The following is a 25,623-nucleotide window of genomic DNA, read 5'->3' on the forward strand; positions in this document are numbered from 1 at the left end:
AGTGAGGTAAGTAATTTAGTAAGTAACGAAGTAAAGTAAATTAAATATTTTTTTTTTGCCTCATTTTGCCTCCGACGAAAATTCTGCTAGGATCGAAAGCTCAGGCCCCTTTTGACTCTCTAATTTACTCCATTGGCTCTCTTTTATTTATGGATAAACAGTTTTCAGCAGCTTCTCTCTGCCAAACAAGTAAAATAAGTAAGTAAAGTAAGTAAAGTAAGTAAATTTAAAGTAAGTACGCAAGATAGTCTGTAACTTAGTTGATAGATTGGACTTGTGCAATACCCTGAGTGTGAATTTTACTTATGAAATTGGGTCACCATGGTAACTATATATAAAAGAAACCTGTCATATATGACAGCCGTAATATGAATAACTCTTTCGTTATCTTCTCACAAAACTTTTAAGTTTCTTGTTTAATAGAGAATTGAAATGCATTCGGATCAATCTGTGTACTTTAGAGATAGGAGACGAGAAAACTTTGAATCATATAACAAGTCTTAAAATGTACGGGGCACAGTAATACTATACTCGTAATGATTACTATTAATATTATTGTATATTTCATTTATAAAGAATATTTTCAAAACCCGGATTAAACAAAGAAAGAAATTAGAAAAAAAAATGTGAGGTGTAAAAATTAAAGTTTACATAACTACAAACATCAAATACAAATGGTAAAATTAGAATAGGTAGGTTTTCAGACAATTCTTGAAAGAGCAAAGTGTTTTTGGATATTCTTTAACATAATTAGCAATAGGTGATACACAAGAGAATGAGAACCAATTACATGAATAGTACGGTGTATTAATTTTTATAAACCTGAACCGATCAGGTCGGATCATTGTAAAATGTCTGAATTAACGGAAAATACTTCAACACAAAGTTGGCTTATCAAACTACGATTAATGAGGTATTAATAAAGCAATGATTCAATTAACTAATGAAAAACAAACCCTTCTCGTTTCATTACCAAGGTATCAACATTTCAAAACCATTCCCATCAGCATGAGTTTTCATGCACTTGGATATTTATGCTAATATGTAACAGCTAAAATATAACCCTATAAAGTACTGTAATCTTTCAAATTATGAAAACCTGATACAGTTTTTTCTTGCTTCTTGTGAATGTAATATCTGAAGGCTAGAATCTGCAAGTATTCTACGTGTCCGATAGTACAGCACGTTTGAAGAAAGAAAGATTCTTTCATATTATTGAGGTATCTTAGGAGCCAAAATAATATCACATTATCATTAAAGTCTAAAGGCCATCTCAAAACATTTACAGTGATCACAAAACCAAAGTTGTAAAGAAATGACAGAAGAAATGGTGGAAAAAAAGAAGTACCTATCTGCAATGAAGGCTTTAAATGTCATTTTTTTCTGATTAAAACTCAGTATTGTATTACACAGCTACTTGAAGAAAAATGTACATTACATTGATAAGCACTCTCTATTAATGTAATGCACTACTGTACCCCTTTCATTCCGATGAGGCTACAAATTCAATCAAATAATTATTCATAAAACCTAGTAGTGTATGCATATTTTTGACATTGGTCCGTATTTTATCATTTTAATCATTGTTAAACAAATATAGAACAATAAAATGATGAGTTTTCTTTCCTTTTTTTGGATAGTGTAGTATAGTGAATACCTGTAAAAGGGAAGAAAAGCCTGGGGCCTGTCTTACAAAGAGTTACGATTGATGTTATCAATCACAACTATGGAAAGCCAGCGAAGTCAACATATAAAATGCATGTTTGTTCAAAAAAAAATTCTAGATATGAATGTATATCCATAATCATTGATTTCTTGACAATTTGGAGTGTTCTCCTTTGTTTACAACTTACATTTTGCAAATTTCCTGTAGAAAAATGGTGACACTGATGGATTTCCTTAGAGTTACACTTGATTGGATCAATCGTAAACCTTTGTAAGACGGGGCCCTGATGCAACTTTGTAATTTCACAGACAAGTGCTCAGAATGTTTTCACAGACAAACATTCCAGTTTAAAAAAAAATTCTTTCATTCATAGCTTCAATACTTCAAGGGAATTTCGTATATTTTTCCCTGTTGCATTGAAAAATTGAAAAAAAAAATCTAAGAGATGAAAAAGGGTTAAATGGCATGATGAGGCTATATAATAAGAAGTACAGTGAGAGACTTTTACCATTGAGAATTCATTTACAGTTTATTGACAATATTCCATGCAGGGAACAGAACAGGTGACAATCGTTTACAAACATTCCAGTTTAAAAAGACTTCTTTCTTTCATTTAGGAATTCAATACTGCAATGGAATTCCATATATCCCCCCCCCCCAGTTGCATGACATGGAAATTATACCTGAACCAAACGGTTTACAATATAGTTCTGACTGATTGAATGAATCATCTTAAACTATGGAAAGCAATGGATGTCATCTACATCTATGCCTTCCAGGTAACACTGTGAATGGAAACATGCATTCCAGTTAATGGTGAAACTGGCTTTCCATAGTTTAAAAGTGATTGATTCAGTTTATTTCTTTGATAGGCAGGGCCCCTGTAAACGTTACTAAAAGTATTACAAGTAATAGGATGGTGAAAAAAGACCTTTAGTGCTATAATACAATATAAGATTTTATTCTCGTAATTACATGACATTTATTAAATGAAATGGGTGTTGATATAAATGAGATAAGCAGGAACAAGTGTGAGTTTTGTTTTACAAGCAAAGTTTGTCTTATCCAACATGTGAAATTAATCAAAAGGGTGATCTTCTTCTATCTTGAATTTGGGGAAACAATTCTTATCACAGATGAGAAAATTATGTGGAAACATGACAAAATAATAACATATCTTTTGATAGTGGAACTAGAAAAACAAAAGTTTAATTCCAATTTGCAAATTGTGCAATTTCAAATAAACTTTACTATTAGAAAACTGAGTGAAATAATTCAACAAAATCATAAATATACATGGTTGTATAGTGAAAGTTGCTTGCTATTGCTCCTTGCAAGTCCCTGTACACAGTTATTATGGCCTGAAAATGGAACAATCCAATAATGTATATGTATATTTCACATCTTCCATTTTGCAGTAAACCCGGGAGGTGGTTTCACAAAGAGTGAAGTTTGATTAAAAATCACACTTAAATTCCACAAAATGCACCAGCGCATTGGTCAGATCATGTTTAGAGGATGCACAGTACTGCCGAGTCGTCAATGAGATTGGTCATTAAATATCATGTGCTCCTCGACATGATTCTAAGTAACCCTAAGTTCTTTGTGAAACCCCTCCCCAGGTTATCATCACATACCAATCAATGCGGTAATGCTGTACAAGTGTGCCTTGAAAACATATATGACACATAACAAACTGAAAATAACCTCTAATGAAAAAATATGTTAAAACTGATTAAAAAGAAGTCTTAGTTCCAATACAAGTAACAAACATAAAAAGAAGGAAAGACAAAAAATTAAAAGATACTTTTGTAAAATATATTTCGGAACATAGAAGTACATGTCCTATCACCGTAACTACATCAGAGTGATAATTAAAGGTGGCTTACCAATATGTATTGCCTTTCTAAGAGGGAAATTCGAAAACATTATCAAAAAAATATTATCACAATTAAAATGCAAGAATTTCATATACACATTAACACGGAGGAACAGGTTTTAAGAAATCCAGGGTTATCCAATTTTGCAATGCTTTGCTTTGTCTTTCTAGTTTTCAGGAAATTTTTTGTTCCAATGCAAAATAAATTCATAAATCTATAACACTGAATCTGTGTCTAAATATGTGAAACTGCTTTTGGGCCAGGCTTCAATGTTTGAAACACAAAAGAAGTACCATTTCTGAAAGATAAAAGATTAGTATTTTTCATATCATTTATGTAATACAATGGTTGAAATACAGTGGAATCTCTCCCTAATAAAGACCATCTTTTGTATTGCAGTACCTAAAATGAAAAAAAAAAAAACATAAAATAATGGTGACTTAAAATGAGCGACTTAAAAATAGATGTCAATACTTCGTGCTAAGTGCAATTTGGGAAGTATGTTTTACTTTAAAATGTAGCATTATATATGTTATATGATGAATTATATCATGATAATGGTGCTATATATGCACATGATATGAACTCAAAACAATGCAAAGAGAAGCAATTTCCCACTTTTAAAAGCAATATGTAATTTTTTTTCTTTACTTACAAAAAATAACAAATTTTGCAGGGTTTTATGTCTACACTGTTGCAAAATGAATCCTCTTTAAACCTTACGAAAGTTTTAGTATATTTAAAAAAATGATCTTTCAAGTTAATGTAATATCCTCTTTTACCTTAAGTCAATTACAATAGATGATTATCATTTGAGGAATTTTGTGTTTTTATATTCCGCATGGCATCAATTTCACATGCATCATAAATGCTTCTCTGCTATGATCATATGAAGAAGAAAGAAACATTCAAATGCATTGACATGATAATCATATATAAAACACACCAGTATCATAACATGTTGCCTCATTAAAAAAAAACCCTCTCTTCTTATTATGTCTATGTACATTTGTAAACCGCAACATGCGACAAATTCTCTTATAATAAAAAAAACATCCAAAACATCTCTCTACCTACACTCCCATTCATATAAAATATCCGTAATTTCTTCTTTTTTTCACAGAGCACAATTTGCGAATTAAAGCTTCCTCCATTATACAAATCTTTGATAATCCTGATACTGTCACCGTTTCATCAAATTCAATCAGTCCCGATGTCTGTCCATACCGTCTCCATCTTGTCTCTCCAAATATCAAAGTAACAGACCATCACTTTCCTTTGGCAAATACACATTGAAACACTGGACTGCACTCTCACTGATGCAAGCATCCTCTAGCTGCTACTTTCAAAGCTGCTCTTCATAACAAGTCTTTATCAGCGTAGTTCGCACCCACTCTCAGTACGTCATTACAAAACATGATTAAATTCCTTGTCTTATGGAACAAGACGACACATTCCTTCAACATCTCATGGTATTATTTTCTCTTACCGAGAAACGTTATCAAATGTTTTCCTGCATGATGTAGATAACACAAGCACAGGGATGGTGCCACTATCAGGGTGAACCTTCACCAAGCGATCACAGATGTCTTCCAAGATCAGAATGTCCACAGACCAACACCAAACAGGACAAGCTCATCAACACGAACCAGTTATTAAAATTGTATTGTGGGTACGGACTGCAACACTTATTATACAAAGATGAAGCGCCTAGAAAGCCAAGTAGGCTAGAATTTGCCTTCATCTCCAAAAACATTGATACATTTGCATATTCTTGGCATTATCTGGTGATTCAACAGTTTCATCTACCAAGGATGAGCCATGCCATTGTCAATGTTATTTAAACAACAAATGTTCAGATGTGAACAGGTGATGAGGCTTATAAACAGAAAGAAAACTAATTATATCTACACCACGATGTCGGGACCCTCTGATTAAATTCCTTAAAAGCATCCTGGAAGAATAAACATTACAGTTTTATTCATATTTACTAGTCGTATCCTACAGTCGTGCATCTTTCTTGCCTTTAACTATACTGCGCGTGATATCTAAAAAAATACATATAACTTTCAATTAAATCTTATCCCGATTAGAAAATGAAAGGAAATTGTACCATTTTCATTCTTACGGCATCTCAACAATACAACTACACCTTGCATTGATAAAGAGGACCCGCTAAAGTCGCATTTCCCCGTTCCAGAAGACAGAGTTCATGAACTTTCAAAAAGTTTAAAAATCATGTTCTTCTGCCAAAATCCTGCAGATTCAAATTTCTAACTAAGGACTCTGTGGGCACTGTTTCACAAATATGCACCTCCACTTAAATCACTGATATCCCAATGAAACACTGATATTGAAACTGATATTCCAATGGGAAGTAATGTAGTTTCGTGAAACAATGCCATCGTGAATCCTAACAGACAAATCGTTTCATTAATGATATCGCTAAGAGACCTCCCTTTTCCAATATTAAGGCAAGAAAGAATGTAGATGACAAAGGGGGGAGGGGGGTTAATGGTTAAGTGGCTCGCCTCAACTGGTGCGGAGAGGAGCGTGCTGATGTTCCGTACAGGGGAAGAGGTCGTCCTTATGAAGATAGTGGGCAACGGTCAAGGAGGAGTGGGTGTTACCACTGACCAGTAGACTGACCATGTCCTTCCACTTGGAGAAACTGATGCAAGAGCTCTGTATTGAGAAAAGGGAAAATAAGAGAGCACAAGATGAGTGGAAATAAATAACAAGTGGAATGCCTCTGGCCGTCTCACCTGCATCACGCGGTTCAATATAGCAGCAGTGCTGACTTTGAATACTACTCTAACTCGCACAAGATGTTCAGTGATACATGGTTACTCTTATGTCCACTTTTTATGAACTAGACCAATAAACTTACAGAGATATGATGGTTATTCAACAAAAAACCCCAACATGGCCAAAGTTCATTGACCTTACATGACCTTTGACTTTGATCATGTGACCTGAAACTCGAACAGGATGTTCAGTGATACTTGATTACTCTTGTGTACAAGTTTCATGAATCAGATCAATAAACTTTCAAAGTTATGATGGTAATTCAACAGATACACCCAATTCGGCCAAAGTTCATTGACCTTTGACCTGAAACGCGCACAGGATGTTCAGTGATACTTGATTACTATAATGTCCAAGTTTAATGAACTACTGTAGGAGCTGTTATTTTCGCGGGGGTTTTATTTTCGCGGATTTCGCGAATTGCCGATCGGCCGCGAATTTAACAACACGCGAAAATATCAACAAATTTCTTAGTCAGCGCCAATGCCCCAAACAGCAAAGCTTTGCTATTGAAAACATCCTGCATTGAGAAAATGGAGATATGCACCTATATATGTACAAAAAATAGGCTTAGAAAGTACAGTTAGTGATTCAAAAAGTTAGCTAGAATTTCACTTTTTTTAATTTCTCAAACAAAATCAGGGCCTAAACTATTTTCTAACATTATTTTATCAATATTTATACACTCACTGTAATATCAAAATGTATTTTCCATGAAACAATTTGATTTTATTGTCATCTGATTGACTCTATACACACGTATTTGTAGCTATTTGCATACTCATTAATATTCATAAGTCACATGACCAGAATTTTGAAGGTGAACATTCTGTTCACAAAATTCCACAATTTTGCACTTTTTACCAACTTTTTGAAAAATGAATCGAACCAAACACAAATTCCAAAGATTGCTTAACCCTATAGATCCTGTGGCATGATGAATTTTTAGATCTTAAGGTTAAAAAAGTGAAATATAAGCCACTTTTTCCACAATTTGTAACTGTTTTTACAGGGACATATTTATGTACAAAAGACATATCAGCATGGTGACTTTGAGGAGTGTAGATTTGCACTAGTTTTGCTTCTTTGAAATGCTGTGGAAATGTATCATACATCTTCCGATCGCGAATTTAACAACCGGCGAAAATGTCGGGACCCCCGCGATTCGCGAAAAATTCTGTACGCGAAAATAACAGCTTTTACAGTAGACCAATAAACTTTCAAAGTTATGATGGTAATTCAACAGATACCCCCGATTCGGCCAAAGTTCATTGACCCTAAATGACCTTTGACCTTAATCATGAGACCTGAAACTTGCACAAAATTTTCAGTGATGCTTGATTACTATTATGTCCCAGTTTCATGAATCAGATCCATAAACTTTCAAAGTTATGATGGGAATTCAACAGATATCCCCAATTCGGCCAAAGTTCATTGACCCTAAATGACCTTTGACCTTGGTCATGTGATGTGAAACTCATGCAGGATGTTCAGTGATACTTGATTAACCTTATGTCCAAGTTTCATGAACTAGGTCCATATATTTTCTAAGTTATGATGACATTTCAAAAACTTAACCTCAGGTTAAGATTTCGATGTTGATTCCTCCAACATGGTCTAAGTTCATTGACCCTAAATGACCTTTGACCTTGGTCATGTGACATGAAACTCTAATAGGATGTTCAGTAATACTTGATTAACCTTATGGCCAAGTTTTATTAACTAGGTCCATATACTTTCTAAGTTATGACGTCATTTCAAAAACTTAACCTCAGGTTAAGATTTGATGTTGACTCTGCCGCCGCCGTCGGAAAAGCGGCGCCTATAGTCTCACTTTGCTTCGCAGGTGAGACAAAAATTGGAAGCAAGCGTGAGAATGAAAGAACAGGCAAAAGATAAAAAGAAGATAAAAAGAGGACTAATCAATCCCTGATCAATCGACAATAATGATAACAATAACTATGATTGTCACAATACCCAATCTGACTTTCAAAGACTTTTGTACGATATATATATCCAAGAAGACAGTAACTCAAGTATTCATATTTCAACAAAGAAGGTATAGTGAAATCAATAGATTTATAATACATATCATAATGGAGTGATGTAATTTTTAGAATGATATCACACAGCACTCTTACACTAGATGAAAGGCCAGAATTGGTTGACATTGTTGAATGACGGTCAAGAGACCGGTTTGACCATTTTGAACCATAATACTGTCAGCATACGGCCTTATAGACATGGAACAAAAATAATGTTTGTATCACCATTCAGAATAGCCACAATGGTCACTAAGCTGTCATTGACAAACCGTATCTGTTGCTCTAGCACGAGTGCACCTAATGGTAGGTTTTTTACTGTACTGCAAAAGGACAATTCACATCGCCTGGGTGGCATTTTATAAAGTTGTTCACAAGTAACAAATGACTTTATGCATGAACGGTGACCATTTCTCCTGGTAATCAAAATATCTCTATGTAGCTGATTTAGTACCTAAGAACATTACCATTTATTCAGTTATACATAACTTTATGAACAGCTTCATACATATACTACCCAGGTTTCAGAAAGCTGTCTTTAAATAACACCAGAGTTTGCACACAACTGGTGACAGGGTAGGAAACATTCTTTATATTTTTAGGGGCTATTTTTTCTTTTCCACATCAAGGCGATTGCAGAAAATTGGGGGCTATTTCTTTAATTTGAAGGGCTACTTTTTAGGGGTAAATAGTAACTGTGCAGTACAAGTAATTATTACTCTTCTGCTACAGTTAGCATATTGATTTTCTTAATAATCTTGAATATTGTTTGGATTCTTTGGAACAGATCTTGGGGTGGCTCTAGAAAAATCGGTCGCCCCTAAGTATGCATTTTGGGTGAATTTTAGGGGCGATTTGGGCTCTCTTGAGGGTGAAGCCTGTTGACCCTCATGTATTTCCTATGCTGACTGGTGACCATTTCTTGTGCTAACTGAAATATCCCTACATAGCTGTATTGCCACCTAAGAACATGTTCCAGTCTTTCGTAAAGTTATGCATAGCTCAGACCTGCCAACCTTTAAAAGTAAAATGTACTAATCCAGAAGCTCATAAGTCATAATTCTGAGATAAAAGTTATCATTTCATACATTATCCAGGGTGATACATAACTTCTGATAAGCACTAGCTTGCCTAGTCAGGTAAGTTAATTTCACCGCTGTGCAATGTATTACTACGTGTGCATTGTGTCCATATCCATCCTACCTCAAAAGCGTAATAATTAGGGTCAAAAGCATAATGGAGTAATTTGACATGAAAATCATAAAATTTTGACTTTTTCTTAATAGTTGGCAGCTATGATAACTTTAAGAACAGCTTTCTAAAAAAAAAAAACTACCCAGGCCCATATATACATAAAGCTGTTTGTAAATAAATGTTTAAGCCCAACTGCTGACCCTTTCTCATTCTCATATACAGTGTGTCCCACAAAAAGGGAAACCTGTTTTTCAAAGACATATTTCACAATCATTAAACATTTTTTAAAAATGAATTTGAAGCGTCGTGGTGTAGCAGTTCTGACTCTCGCCTTGTAATCAGAGGGTCGTGTGTTCGAATCCCACCATGGCCTAGCGTCCTTTGGCAAGGCGTTAATCCACACTTTGCCACTCTCCACCCAGGTGTTAAATGGGTACCCGGTAGGATGTGAAAGCCTATATGTAGTATGCCTAGCAATTGAGTCTTGGAACTCTTGTTGGAATGCTCCCCAGGGAGTGGAGAAGGTGCATACATTGTATGCGGGCATGCAAGGATCCGATGACCGGGGTAATAATATGTCTGTAAAGCGCTTAGAGACGTCGTTCCGATGTATTAAGCGCTATATAAATGCGGAATATTATTATTATTATGGTAAGAGTGGAATCTCCTCTTTAATTTGAGACCAACAGCTTAGCAAATAATTCAAGCATGGCAGATTACAAACAATAAATATTGAGGCCTATCAGAAACAATTTGCACAGAAACTCACATGTTAATCTGAAACCATTCTCATTTCAGGGATCAGTGAGAGACACTTAACAAAGTATACAGAAGAATTTTAATGAGCCAATCGTCGAATAAGTTTGGTTGCCTTATCATCTCTATATAGCTGACTTAGCGCCTAAGAACACGTTTCAGTTGTTTGTCATATGTAACTTAACAGCTTTATAAAACATAAGCTAGGGTGACACCGGAACCAAGTCAGCTGCGTATTCATCCCAATATACGTACTTGGGTGGTTTCGGGAAATAATAATATTCTGCATTTATATAGCGCTTAATACATCGGAATGACATCTCTAAGCGCTTTACAAACATTCTGTTCTTCCTCCACGAATGTGAGATGAATCGAGAGGGATTTGGTAACATTCAAATCCACCGAAACCATCCGAATCAGGCCGTATTCGGGCAGAAACGGTCTGAATTTATTCAGGAGAATTCGGCTTTGTTGTAACCCTAGCTTTAGATATGACACACTACTGAAGAAAAGTAAGAAAAGATGTCCCAGAGTCCTTGCGCACGGGGATGGTCGAGACTTCCTTATCGAGATGGCTTGTTGCGCTTGGGCGTTACTTCTGCCAGCAACCCGATTCAAGCGAGTTGTTTAAGTGTTTAATCCTTAAAAATTGTATAGTGTTTAATTCCTTAGAAGTATTATTTTAAGTATTATTGTACCATTTTGGGTGTGTTCATAATTCCTTTGCCTGTGTCACTTTTTCTTTTCCTTTCCCACCCCCCCCCCCCCTCTCTCTCTCTCCCACTCTCTCCTTTCCTTTCTTTTTGTCACTTTCATTCAGCTTTCTTAATGTTCTTTCCCCGTCATTTCCACCCATTTTCAATTACAAGTAACTAAATTTATTTATATATTTTTATTAATCGCATGCTACACCCCTTTATAATAATGAGTATTTTATTATTGTTTAGTTATTAATATATATTGTAAATCAACCATTGGAATTGGGACAGGAGGCTTCATGCCACAGTAATTAAGTTTACTTTTTCTGTCCCTGGCGTTCCAATGGTTCATATTTCTTATTTTCTATTGTTTGCATTGAAATGTATTTTGGAATATTATTTGCCGAATATATAAATAATAACAATGTCTCACCTTCTCAAGGGCGCTGCAGTCCTTGTCTTTGTGAAGATAGTGTTCCTGCCAGAAAAACAGAAGCTCCCTGCAGAGATAAAGCAAAACAAATGGAAATATGTTACAGTATGGAGCATTTGTCAAGTCCACCTCAGAAAAATGTTGATTTGAATCAATAGAGAAAAATCAGACGAGCACAATGTTGAAAATTTCATCAAACTCGAATGTAAAACAAGAAAGTAATGACATTACGCTTATTTTTAACAAAATAGTTATATGAACAAGCCAGTTACATCCAAATGAGAGAGTCAATGATGTCACTCACTCACTATTTCTTTTGTTTTTTATTGTTTGAATTAAACAATATTTCAATTTTTACAAATTGATGATTAGGACCTCCTTGCCTGCTCCATATGTTATGTAATATAGAATGCACAAATTTCAATTTTTGAATGGTTGGTGATGAGTTGTATCTTTTTTCTTTCTAGGAACATGTTTGAAATAAATTGTCTATTGGTAAACTGTAGTTATAGTAAAAACATTAAAAATTTTCTGAAAAAATGACATTTCAGTGACTTTTTTACCATAAAATATGTAGGAAAGCTGCTCGCATATGACTTCACAAATCGAATAATCAAAATTCTAATAACAATTTTATTCTTTGATGGAATTTTCTCAAACTTTCCATATTTTTTCCCTGCTATTTTTACAATAAGCTTTTTCGTCAGGGTGAATTTCCCCTTAAAAAAATGTTCATAAAACTCCTCCAAACAGAGGGGTTTCAGCTGTCTACCAACAATTATACTTGTTCTTAAAATGTTTTGATTTCTTACCTAAAGTTCTGTAGGAGGAATCCTGGTCTACACTGCTTCTGCTCTTCTTTCCTTAGGTCCGTCAGATAGCGGGATAGCTCACCAATACGATCAGCAAACATCAGGAAGATGATGGTGGTGTTCAGACAACTCACGTTCTCCTAAAAGATATTACAAAATGAGTACAACTCAGGGTTGTTTCACAAAGATCAAAGTGTGACTATGTGAGTCAGTGTTGACTCACACTGGAGCTCTTGCCGTGTGTGTGTTAGGAACGCTGGGCGGATGGATTACAATAATAATGATAAAATGATGGCAATTTAATTTGAAAACTGAATGAAAACAATGATCACTAAGTCGATATTCAAAATAAAAATGTGCTCAGTAAGCACAATATATAAGAATAGGATGTGATCAATACAATCAAATAGGCATTGTCTCTTTTGTTCTTGTAGTGTCAGCGGGAATTGAAGCAAACCAGTGTCGGTGACGGAATTCGACTTGCCAAAGGGAAAAATGGACACAAAAGAACAGTCAATAGACAGCGTGCAACACTGGCACAGGTCTAACGGTCCTAGACCTGTAAAAATTGCAGTCGGGCTAGTAACTTTTAAGAAATAGCCAGAATCTTTTAAGAAATAGCCAGAATTACTGGTCTGGTACAAATGGCTCTCAAGAATTATGGTGTAATATGGTGTGTTTGTGTGTGTACCGTTTTTTTTTGGGGGGGGGGCTATAAAAGCAATAAAAGACAGCAAAATTAACTCAAAGTCTTTTTTTATGTTTTTCCTAATTTTTGGGGGACAGTAAATTTTGGGTTCAGACCACTTAAAAATTGAAAAGCTGGGTATTTACTGATCCTACAGAAACAGGTTGGACCAGTAGAAGAAAAAAAAGGCTAAGTGTGGAGCCCTCTAATAGAACAAGTCATTGGCAAATGTGCTCATTAGCTTAAAATAAAAAGATGGTCATGTGATAGATATCAGCCAATCATATTAGTTAGGATCCACATCGCCATTTTATGAACATTTTATCGAATTCTTTTAAAAAGATGGCTCAAAACAATTTGTCTAGAGCTGCAAAGACAATCTCAGGACATAATTCATCACGAAATGTGATGTCACAATTAAATAAGTTGTGACCCAATAAGTATAGATCCCTACCCCCCCCAAAAAAAAAGGGGAAAAAGAAAACAAACCAAAAACGGAAGATTATTAACCTTGAAGCAGACAATGTGTTTATCATCACAAAAGTGGCAATTGGCTTCTACTTGTCTGAAGAATATCAAAGACATCACTGAGAATTTTTTACACTGTATGTGATCAAGGCTTTAACCGTTAATATTTACCTGTGTGAGGATCTCAACATGGATGATGTTGATAAGCTTGTAGAGGAAGCTCAAACGATTCTCTCTCTTTGATATGAACTGAAGAAGACGACAAGACTGTATTCCCCAATCTAAAACAAACAAATTAAAAAATAGGGTATTAAAATGCTACATTACGACACAAAATGAAGAGGAAAAAGCTCATAAATCACATGTTTGTGGGCAAATCTTATTTTAGAAACACATCATACATAAAGAAGACGGACAGTCAACCTGCCCGAAACGTCGAGTCTCTCTACTGCTACTACTCATCATCTCTACTCGCCGACTCAAGCCAGCATCTCCTCATCCGCCCTACTACTCAAGCTGTTTTCAACTCTTCAATCTCTTCTGGTTTACAGTCCTTTTCAGGACTACTTTCAAGAAAGAATACTCTACTCTCAAACCTCCACTTTCTTGCCTTTCCATTCCTTTTTCTTCTTCTATCCACTGTTTCTATGACTCTCCACATGGTGTACCATAAACCACATTAGCGATTGTACCTGCCACCATGCAAACCTTAAAAAAACTTCCTATATCATACATGATCATGAGAATGCCTTATCATTTATAACTTTTCACCCATATATCAAATTAAAAAAAGGAAACCCTCTGGCTTCTTGATATTTATCTTATTTCAGAATGGTGTCCAGTAACCTTCAAGTGCTCAGACTGATATTATAATGGATGCTTGTAAGATGTGAATCTCATTGCTTTAGAATATTCATCCAAGGTTTGGTTCTTTCCATGTCATCAAAATTTCCTTCAGGTGAAAAAAAAATGCCAACAACCTTGGACATTGGTATAAGAGACCGGAGTACTTTGATATAGACTTAATTGAGTAGATATGCTCAAAGAATGGATCTGCTCCAAGGTCTTGATCTGATGAAAGTTTGTTATATTATGACAAAGCGAAGCCCAAATATGATGTGCACACTTAAGTTAGTCTTTAATGTTCAAGGGCCTATGTTCTACTGCTGAATTGATATCATTGAAAAAAAAAGACAGATCAAAGATTGGATCTAGAATATTTCAAAGGATTAGTTTAGGAAAATTGGGGAAAATATCTCCACCCCACGCCCTCCTTCAGAAATAATAATACATCTAAACATCAGCCATCTGAATGTTCGTTGTGTGGATCCCTTGCATGTAAAAATGTCTGGATTTTAATTGAAAATGCTTGATTTCTAGATAGAAGAAGCTTGAGTATTCTTACCATAATTTTCTGGCTGCTCCTTCTCGAAGTGCTCGATGGTGAGCGCCAGACACCTCACAAACATGTTGGAGTCAACGATGTGACTACGCACCAGAAGTACAAACTGCTTGAACTGTACAGAGAAAACATTAAAAATTGGCGTGACAAGTAGGAAATAATAGTTTTATTTGTCAAGCATTGACCTTTATGCAGGATTTCAAAATTTTGAAAGAAATCCATTCAGTTTGCCTTGATATCATAATGGTGCAATGCAAATCATCATCATCATCGTTGTCGTCATCGTAGTCACTGTCATCATCATCACCATCGTCATCATTGTCATCATCACCATCATCATCTTCATCAAGATCATTGTCGTCGTCGTCATCGTCGTCATCGTCATCATCGTCATCATCATCATCATCATCATCATCATATCCACTACCATAACCCCCATCTCACCATCATAATCACCACTCCCACCATCACCATCATCTCCTTCATCACTACCAATACCAGCACTACTACCATTACCATCATAAGCACCCCTATAACCACCATCATCATCTCCACCATCACCACAACCATAACCACCACTACAACCACAGCCATCACCAACATCATTCCATCAATACCAATAAAGCAAGTGCCATCACCATCATCACTACCACCACCACAACCATCATCCCTATCAAAACCAACATTACAACTGCCATCATTTTCATTTACACTTTCAGGGATCCAGGGGGGACAAAGCCGGCCAATGCCCCCTTTTTAGAAGCACAATTAACATTTGTAATGTAAAAAATGCTATTAAAACAGAAGTGTGCCTCCCCCACCCTTTGAATGTGAAGACCTTTTTCTCTTTTTGCTTGTTGGGGAAAATGTGCCCCCACTTTTGGAAAATCCTGGATCGGCCCCTGACCACCATGATCACCAACACCACCACTACCAACATCAAATCCCATCATAACCGCTACCACCATCACCACCACAACTACTCCCATAATCATTGAAAATCCCACCTGATGTTCTGAGTGGATGGCCTTGTTGAATCTCTTGAAAGCCAGGATGTTGAACTTCATCAACTCAGCCAGGAGATCAAAGTAGCTCTGGAGTACCTCCTTCGAGTGGTGCTCACTACTCAGGATGTGCTGTACAACGTGCTGTGTTGGAGGAAAGAAAAAAGAACTGTTATTTCACCAGTCAAAGCGCTACTTTGTATCATTCAAAGGCTAGAGTGTGGTATATTTCATGAATCAAATAAACACAAAGATTGGGATTCGAGAACTTCCTAGTGTTGATTAAATCTAAGTGCCCTAGAAGTCTTTCACACAAGTTGGGATGCCATTCAAACATATAAAATCTGACAAGCAGTCCTAGCATCTGTTTCCATAAATTGTAACATTGATAATTTTGAACTTCTTTGATCACCCTATAATAGGTACATGTACAAACAAGATTCTGTTCGAAAGCATGGTAAAAAAAAAAAATCTTGAGAGGAGTTTCCACTACCTAATAATTTAAACTTCTATGGTGAAATTATATTGCAGATCGAAATGTCATATCCTACCTCTAAGAGTCCTTTCCTGATGAGGAAAGTCTGGTCTGCATATGACGTCTTTCCTCTCAAGAAACTCTCTATAGCACGGGCCATCCAGAACCTAAAGAAAAAAAAGAATATGATCATTTGAAGAGAATTTCATTAACATGAGTCCGATAAGTTGTCAGATCTGACTATTTTCTTTCCTTTTGATTGGCCGGCAAGCATGTTTCTGATTGTTACCAAGTGACTATCAGAGAAACTATCTGGAAAACTCTTTACAGCATTTGTAATAAGTTATACAATATTTCTATAATTATAAATATGTATTCTGAATATATGTTTCATTTTACTCCTAGTGAATAGCCTCTCAAGTGTGTCATATATTTTCAAAAAGTTTGGGAAAACTCTCTTTATTGGTTTAGTTATTCCAGCATGCTTGGATTACATCAAATAGAATCAAATATAACACTAACAGTGTACATACACTGTCTAATTAGTAAACTTTTCTAATGCCCAGGGGAACTCATTTGTAATATGATGTAATATCATGGGAACATACAGGTTTTAAGACAAACCTTGAATGAATATGCAAACTTATCACAACCACTGAAAAGTAAGGAAGTGCTTTCCATAGAGCAAGAGCACAATTAGCAATTTTTTATTCACCAGAGTTCTATAATTTGATTCTGCAAGGTGTTAACATTGCTGTCCCTTTAGAATTTCTTGGAGGATGTTCTTATCTTACCTGAAAGGTGAATCTCTTGGTTCTTTCTTCATCACTTCAACCAACTTGGTGAGGATACCTTTCTGACCTTGACAGAGTAATGTCCTAGAGATAAGAAGACAAATTGGTTGATCATTACCATCACTCAAGTTAAGTGGTCTGAATACACAGCCTACATCAGAGAGTTTTCGCATTTACTATGGGGCTGCTCTCTACAACGCACCAATACCTTTGAAAATGCAAATCAAATCACAATGGAGAGCTGAGACGCTTTTGTCGAAAGTTGATGATAGCTCAGCCGTTAGAGCGGCAGTTTTGCAATCTGGTGACCCGATTCAATTCTGTAAGTGTGTTAGTGCCCTTTGGTGAGTCATTTATCCTCATCATAACCACGTCCCTCGGAGAGGACCCAAAGCCTTCTGTCTTCTGGGCCCCGTTTTACAGAGATTTACGATTGATTCAATCAATCTCAATTGTATGGAAATCCATCCATACCAGAATCACACTGAATCTTCAAAAGAACGATGAATGTATGAATATACATCATATCTAGAAATTATTTTGAATAATAATACTCAGGTAAAAAAAAAAATCACCACTACCAAGTAGATATCTACATTAAGTAGTTTAGATTCAAGATGAAAATCATGGGTCCTGTTTCACAAGACTTGTTATAAAACAAATGCACAGTTTCTATAACTAATTTACAATGAAAAATAAACAAGAAGGGTACCACATAGAGAGAGCGTGTGCATGTAAGTCTACCATATATTTACACATATCTGTACCTGTTATTCGAAGGTGAAAAAAAAAATCATGTTATCTCCCCCCGCCCCACATCACCCTTATCACAAGTGGAACGCCTGTGGCTGGCAGTCTCACCTGCATAGCACAATTCAATATAGTGCTAGCCCTGAAAACCACTACATATACATGTAAGATTAATACCGGTAATCTATCAAAATAAGAGCGAAAAATAATTCATTTGAAAATAAAATGACCTCAAATGACCTTTCACCTTAAGTAAAAAAACCCTGTCCTTTCAGTTTATATCATTTGTGTAATAACCAGTCTAGTTGATGAACTTGCCAAGCCTCTTTCATCTTTGTATTTCCTGTTCTCATAAGGCCCATCACCCATTCCCCCATCAGGGTTCCCGCTTTTCAAGGAAAGAAAATTCTGATTTTTCCCTGATGAAGTTTAAAATTTCCCTGATAATTATTTAAAACCATTAACATTTTCACGATTTCAAATTGTGGAGTGAATTACATGTATTTTCAGTCATAAAAACAATAATGTAAAACTAATTAGTACCACCATAACCAGTCATTCAATGGATGTGGTTTTTATATGCAACAAAATATACGAGAGTCCGACTGACTTCCATGCTTACAACTTTGGGGCTGATCAAATTTCCCTCATTTTCCCCTTATTTGAGGCGTTTTTCCTTGATTTGAGGTAGTATTTTCAAAATCAAATTCCTGATTTTTCCCTGACTGGAAAAAAGTAAAATAATTTCCCTGATGGGCTGGGAAACCTGCCCATTCATAAAACAAACAATCTAAATAGTCCTCTGGGCGATCACTATAAAGTATAATATTTCTGCTTCTCTTGTTGCCTCACTCTTATCTCAATTTACAGAAAGATAAATAGCACTAGTAACATCACTTAGATTCTGAAATAGATTCTCATAAGGAAAAAACAACATTGGGAAAATATCAATTCTAAAGAAATATTGAAGCAAGAATTTCACCAACATGACTGATCTCTGAAAACAATATGGTGGACCTTTTTTAAAATCCCAATGCCTTATTGCATAAATGTTGTTGCATAAGATTGAAAAATCAACTGCTGAAATGGTAGCAGGGAACAAGATTAAGTAGGTTACAGATTATCTCTTTACCTATCGATCTTCTTGACTGCTTCTAGTTGGGGAATGTTTGAACTTGTCGATATTCTATTCAGATCATTGATTTCGTGCCGGGTCATGATCAGATACTTGTTGCTGTCGAAGAAAAACAAAATATACCTTAGAAAATCCTGCATAACAGAAGTCCATTATTAAATCATCCTAAAGAAACTCAGTTGAAGAAAAGCAAAGAGAACAGAAAAATTATTAATACAATAGAAGAAAGTGGAGGTGATTTCATTGTAATATAAAATATGAAACTTCCCTTGAATTCATCCAATAAAGTGGACATATAGTAAAATAAATATTTTCACAAAATTGAAACAAACAAAGGCATTTCATTGGCAGACAAACCCAGAAGGTAGTGATGAGTCTATAGCCTTTCTTAGGATGATGTTTCCATAATGACCCATCCTTTTTTGACCAATGACAAGAGGTGAGAGTTTACAATTGGAAAATATATATATCTGAGCCAAATCTGCAACACCTGTGGCAGCAAATCACAGAACAAGACACAAATGCTTCTCCGATGCACAACCTAGTGCAGAAGGGCAATTGTCTTGATAGATTGAGTGTCGATTAACAGTACAATCATCTCCTACAAATGTATGTGGAAAAGAAATCAATACCATTATTCCTAATCCTTGATCTACTAAATATTCTGAAGTTCATGATGAATAACCCTCCTGGGGGTGTTCAACAAAGATTTAAGTATGACTTAGAGTCGAACTTTAATGCCTAGTTGCGTGCAATATAAAAGGCATGACCGCATTGGTCAGATCATGCCAAGAGGGCGTGCAGTACTGCACAATGATCAATAAAATTGCTCATTGCATATCATGTACGCGTCAGCATTTAAGTGCGACTCTAAGTCACACTTAAATCTTTGTGAAACACCCCCCCCCCTGAAATCCAGAGATGCCATTTTACTTACTCATGGTGATCACAGTAGGTGTGCAGAAGTCTGAGGAACTGGACCTTGAGGGCCACCTCCGGGCTGCAGTCGCAGTTCTCGTTGACCCCATGGATAGGGGCTCTAAGATTGCATCTCCAGATGACCTTGTCAAACAGGTTGTTCAGTCCAGGCATCAGTTTGTATTGGGCAAGGATCTCATGGACCTGTAAAGAATAAAGCACAGATTTATTGGCAAATGGATGGTCTAACTGAGTGATCAGGTAAAGCTAATCTCAAAGGAATGGACTGACTTAAAGGTACGAAAGTAATTGCAGCAAACAATTACTTCATGAGAAAGCTTTCAAAATCAAGGTTAATCATTACCATATGATCATAGATCTAGATTTGTTAAATTGAAATCAACTCCTCTTTGTGAAATTTATGAAATATCAGCTGTAAACTGATAATTCTTATGATAACCACCAAAAATATGTGTGGGACAGTGTATTAATATTGCTTGGAAAAAAATAACTGACATTTTATGAAATTCCGTGCTTATTTTGCTCATTTCTCGGCAATTACACATTTTTTTCCAAGAGCCGATTGGCACATAATTTTTTTATTTATACATACAAACACTTTGGTGGTAATTTCATTGGATTCTGTTTGAACTTTCTTTCAATCCTTTGTGATATCAACCAGTCATAGTTTGCAATTGATCTGAGCATGATGCTCTCAAAAGAAAATATGTAACCAGACATCCCAAACCAGCAGTAAGTCACCCACTTAAATTTTGAGATTTTTATTGAATTTGAAAAATCACATCCTCAGCTTTGAAACAATATATAATTTGTCAAGATTGATCAATGATAAACTGCATAAGTTCTTGATTGAATGTAGAAGAAACCCAGCAAGAGATCCAAGAAAAAAGGAGAAATCAATGTTGAAGTTTAGAGTTCACTCAAGCATGAGATGTGCACACTGTGCCATTTCAATGAAACTTCCAAGCAGACAGTCCACAAAACTTGTGTCAAAGAAACTCTTGTATCTTGCTCTTTAATCGACTTCACTGTCACAACTTGAAATTGAAACATTACTCTCTAATATGAGTTAATTTTCTATGAAGACCAAATTATCATTTTGGCTGTGGCTGGTCAAATTTATACCAGTGTATGCATCATCAATTTGACCAATCAACTTACTCTTTTTTGTTCAAAGAGAGACAGAAGGTAAGGCTTGTAAAAGTACATAGCATTTTCTAAAATCATAACTGCCCAAACCCACAAAATCCTATCGAAATAGTCAAGTACGAAAATAGATATATTTTATCAGATGATGTTTGAATGAGTTTAATTGTAAAAATTAGGTGAACAAAATGGCATCCTGATTAATCATGCAATTATGTGTATATAAAAAGCTCTAGTTTGTGTACTTCAAAAGAGCAGAACCATAAAAAGGTGAATTAACTTACATCTCTGTTCTCCTCCATAGATAATGTATATGACAAATATATGCATTTTATTTGAGTAGAAGAAACTAATAGAAAATTCAAAGAAAATGAGAAAATATATCTTACAATCTAATTAAGGTTTTCAAGAACTCAATTTTGCCAAGTTTCATAAGTTTCATTTACTTTTTCAAAAATAGAAAATTAATGATCACCACTAACCTTATGCCTCTGCTTTCCTCCAAGCAGCAGGCAAAGCACATGAAGGACCTCCACCTTATAGACAACCTCATGCATGGTCTTGAGAGAATCCGGGAGGGGCAAGGACAGGTCATGGAGGGGGAGGTTGAGGTAGACGCCCTCGTCCTCGTTGGCGACCTCGGCCAGGGCGTCAAAGGCCAAGGAGCTGTCCAGCCAGGTCACCCAGCTGTCGATCTGAGAGAAGAGGGTGTCCATGTCTGCGACGCCATCGGGCTCTGCTGCAGGGGGTGAACGGTTGGATGGGCCAAAGAGAGGGAGAGTGATAGAGAGGAGAGGGGGTAGAAAAGAGAGGTAGAGGGAAAGATAAAGAGAGAAGACAGAAAGAGAGGAAGGAGAGAGGGAAAGATAAAGAGAAGAGAGGTGAAGAGAGAAGAGATAAAGAAGGTAAAAAGAGGGGGTGTTATATTTTTCTTGAGTAGTGTTATTTAGAATAGTGTTCCATGATTCCATGTAGCACTCAAGGTTATTCTATGATGAACATCATTGATACTGGCTCTGAGGAAATATTGTCATTGATCGCATAATCTTTGATTCTTCACCCATTAGGCCCTATGGGCATGGCGGTGATAAAATGGGTAGGGTCTCTAGAAAATCTACATCCTACTAAATCAAATAGGGGTCAGCGAGCTAACTGCAACTTATTTATCTCATTTTCAATGAATAGGTAGAGATAATATATCGTTATGATTATGGCTGCAATGAAAAGTAATTCAAAGGACATTCAGAACATTTCATAAATTATATGTCACTGTTAAATTACTCATTACGTTCAATGTGAAACTAGTTGCCCACTTTGTCTATCCTTGCAAGTAGCATATGCAGGATTTTTTTAAGGGGGGGGGTTCGAGCTGAATGAAATGTTGATAAACCCCAAAAAGGGGGAGGGTTTGAACCTCTGTAACCACCCCCCCCTGCACATGCTAATGATCCTTGCACCCCCAATTTGCAAAGTGCAATGTTATACAAATATTGGAATAAATTTTTTTCTTCTCAATATCAATATCATTCTAAACTTCAAATGGCAAATCTCAATTACAAATAAAAATTAAACATATCACACTAAATGTGAGATTACATTATCACATAGAAACCAGTTTAAAAAATGATGATTGCAATGCAAGCCTTTGAAATCATCTAATTTTCATTACCAATTGAAGAGATTCACAGTGACCATCATCTCACTTGACAATATATACTTACCAACTGACTTGCAGGCAATCTTAACAAGTTTCTGCACAAAGCCTGGGAGCTCAACTACCGTTTCTGTTGTATTAAAAAACACATTTGATATAATTAAATTCTTAAACTAAACTTAAAACATGACCTTCACAATATCGCATCAGAGATGCCAACATTTGATCTGTAAAAACAGGTATTCTTCAAATAATGTAGTACTTGCTAATAATTCATGAAAATCAAGAATATGACACAAAAAACTTAATGTCAAACTTATTAATTGCAATCCATCTCTATAGAATGACAATAAACTGTATCTTTGGCCTCATGCTTTGTCACTATTAACAACTATCGCCGTCCCACAATCAAAATAAACATTACGCAAGAATTGCTTACTTTGATTGACTTCCGAGATGGGTGTATCACTGCGATTCCTGCAGGCCTTGTCCTGGGCAGCCAAGGTACAAGGGTCATCCTTGGGGTCAAGCTCCGAGATGGTGATGGAGAGGACGCGGCAGAAGTTGGCAAGCTGGTCCTCCTCAAACTTCTTGACCAGTTCTTCAAGCTCCGCTGTGATAAATAGAATGAATGAGATATGAATATATAGTCAAACTTATAGTGCTAATTCATGAGTTTAGACTCCTCTCATCAATCATTCATTATTCTTTGGCCATGCAAATGGAAGTGCAATTATTTCAAGGCAAGTCATTATCAGAAACAAAGACAACATGCAAAGGGAATACTTCAATCTTCAATGTCAATAATAAGATAAAGTATACAACCTATTGTTCTACAGGGCATTGTGTCTAAATCAAATCAGATGACCACTTCATAAAGCATGTGTTAAAGTTGGAAGGACAGAACTAAATTTTACAAAATCAATAGCATATATGTTTTCTGCTTTTCAGTCAGCTTCTTTCTTTCCAATCATTTAACAACTTATGTCACTTAAGTATACCTCCCTATACATGTAAACAAGAATAACTTACGGATATCTTGCAGTTTAAACATCTGTGTTCTTACTCCGAGGATATCTTCTATGAGGGTTGCAGCTTTGAGGAAACACTGTTTTTCCGTCAGTAGGGTGAAGAGATAGACTATGAGGTCATCATGGTCCGAGAGAGGCGTGGCCATATCTGTTCCCATCTATATAACAGGTATACTTAAGGATTTAGTGAAAACATTATCTCTGTAACATGCAATTCATGCACATTCAATATTGTGCTTTAAATGAGTATCGGTAGCATTGGGGAGGCTAAAGTGTTTATTTTGATTTTTTTTTAAGAAAAAAAATAAATACATAGTTTTTCTTCTAAAGTAAATGCCTTAAACTCTATACCCCAATTCCATCCTTCTTTTACTGTTAGAAGGATCCTCTTGGAGTGCCCCTCAAATGCATTGTTTTTCTTTACCCTACTTCTATAGCCTCTATTACCGCACTTCAAAATGGGTCCACTTGATGCCTTGATTTAGGGGAAATGAAAAACATCATACAAAATAGGGAGCTTGCACCCCCAAACCTGGAAGATATCTGTCATAACAATCTTTGGAACCATTTTATTTTTCATTTTCTTCTCGTGTGTCACTTTGAGTTAACAAAGACAGCGTTCAAGTTTCTAGATCGGCAATTTGAGTTAAAATTTGAAAACCAAATATCAAATTTTGGTGCAAAATAATTTGCAGGTAGTTTCATGCATTTCCAATACCAGTTAGACCATAAAAAAACATTAATTGGGATCACGAAATGCATCACAATGTTTACAACACAATTTCTCTTATCAAGTCTGACAAGTACAAAACAATGTCGCAAGGTCTTTTAAATCAGGATTCATTGTTAAGATATTATCATACATCTAGATCTGGTATGTCAATGTAAAGTTATCTTTGTAAAATCATGAAATCTTAGCTCAAAATCGATAATTCTGATGATTACTAACATAGAAAAGCATACATGGGACAGTGCATTAATATTGCGTCAAAAATACCCAACGTATGATGGAATTCCGTGCTTATTTTGCTCATTTCTCAGCAATTACGTATTTTCTTCCAGAGTTATTTGGCACATACTTTTTTATTCATACACTTTGGTGGTAATTTCATTGGATTCAGTTCGAACTCATTTTGAGATTGTTACCACAAATGGTATTTATCTTTAACTAACCACAAACAAATCTAAATTGCAGTCTTCATCAAGACCTATTCCCACTTGCTAACTCTGCAAACTTTCCATTGCATCATTTACATGTCCCTTAAACCACAGAACAGTTGAGGTTATTTCTGTTTGGTAGATATTCACTGCAGATAAGCTTACATTTGCTACCCAAGCACAAGCACAAGAGGCCTCCCAGGCCCCTTGCTCCATGCTTCTCACATGAAAGTCTGAATTCTAAATATACTTTTTATTGCAAGGTATCTCTTGCATCTTATGAGAAAAATGATGTGGTGCCCAGGTAGGCGATTTTCAAGGTACTTATAATAATACATGTACTTGCACCTGGTTTAAAAAAGGCTTAAATTAAGGTAATAAGAATGCAATTTATTTCTAAATCATTTTTTCAGTTAAAACTTATAACTATTATTAGTATATTAATTAGAAATTGTAAAAAAACAATAAGATATACATTAGAATCATACAATTTTAGCAGGAGCCATGCTACATCATTCACTGGGGGTGGGGAGGGGGTCAGTTGTCAGCACTGATTAAATTGTCAGTGCTGACAATTTCAGTGAAATACTTGTTTTTCATTGGCTTAGAGGCACTCTGACTGTTACTATAGTAACTGTCAGAGAAAGACAATATGTCAGTGCTGACAACTTTCATGAAATGGTCCCCCAG

At 35.7% G+C, this 25,623-nt stretch overlaps 1 protein-coding gene across 1 annotated transcript in view; it reads right to left on the reverse strand.

Annotated features, from left to right (window-relative positions):
- Positions 1-2,176: 2,176 nt before the first annotated feature.
- LOC121407854 (short transient receptor potential channel 4-associated protein-like) overlaps positions 2,177-25,623 on the reverse strand; it is a 30,594-nt gene continuing 7,147 nt past the window's right edge. Inside the window, exons 6-19 of the mRNA XM_041599085.1 lie at positions 23,777-23,933; positions 23,184-23,357; positions 22,812-22,874; positions 21,573-21,829; positions 19,943-20,127; positions 19,003-19,104; positions 17,121-17,204; positions 16,403-16,493; positions 15,855-15,995; positions 14,851-14,962; positions 13,617-13,726; positions 12,290-12,429; positions 11,478-11,544; positions 2,177-6,231 (exon numbers count right to left, since the gene is read on the reverse strand). Coding sequence (XP_041455019.1) covers positions 6,079-6,231; positions 11,478-11,544; positions 12,290-12,429; positions 13,617-13,726; positions 14,851-14,962; positions 15,855-15,995; positions 16,403-16,493; positions 17,121-17,204; positions 19,003-19,104; positions 19,943-20,127; positions 21,573-21,829; positions 22,812-22,874; positions 23,184-23,357; positions 23,777-23,933 — 1,836 coding nt within the window. The 3' untranslated portion in view covers positions 2,177-6,078. The remainder of the gene's footprint in view (positions 6,232-11,477; positions 11,545-12,289; positions 12,430-13,616; positions 13,727-14,850; positions 14,963-15,854; positions 15,996-16,402; positions 16,494-17,120; positions 17,205-19,002; positions 19,105-19,942; positions 20,128-21,572; positions 21,830-22,811; positions 22,875-23,183; positions 23,358-23,776; positions 23,934-25,623) is intronic.

This window comes from Lytechinus variegatus, chromosome 2, assembly GCF_018143015.1.
Source record: "Lytechinus variegatus isolate NC3 chromosome 2, Lvar_3.0, whole genome shotgun sequence".
Lineage (NCBI taxonomy): Eukaryota > Metazoa > Echinodermata > Echinoidea > Temnopleuroida > Toxopneustidae > Lytechinus > Lytechinus variegatus.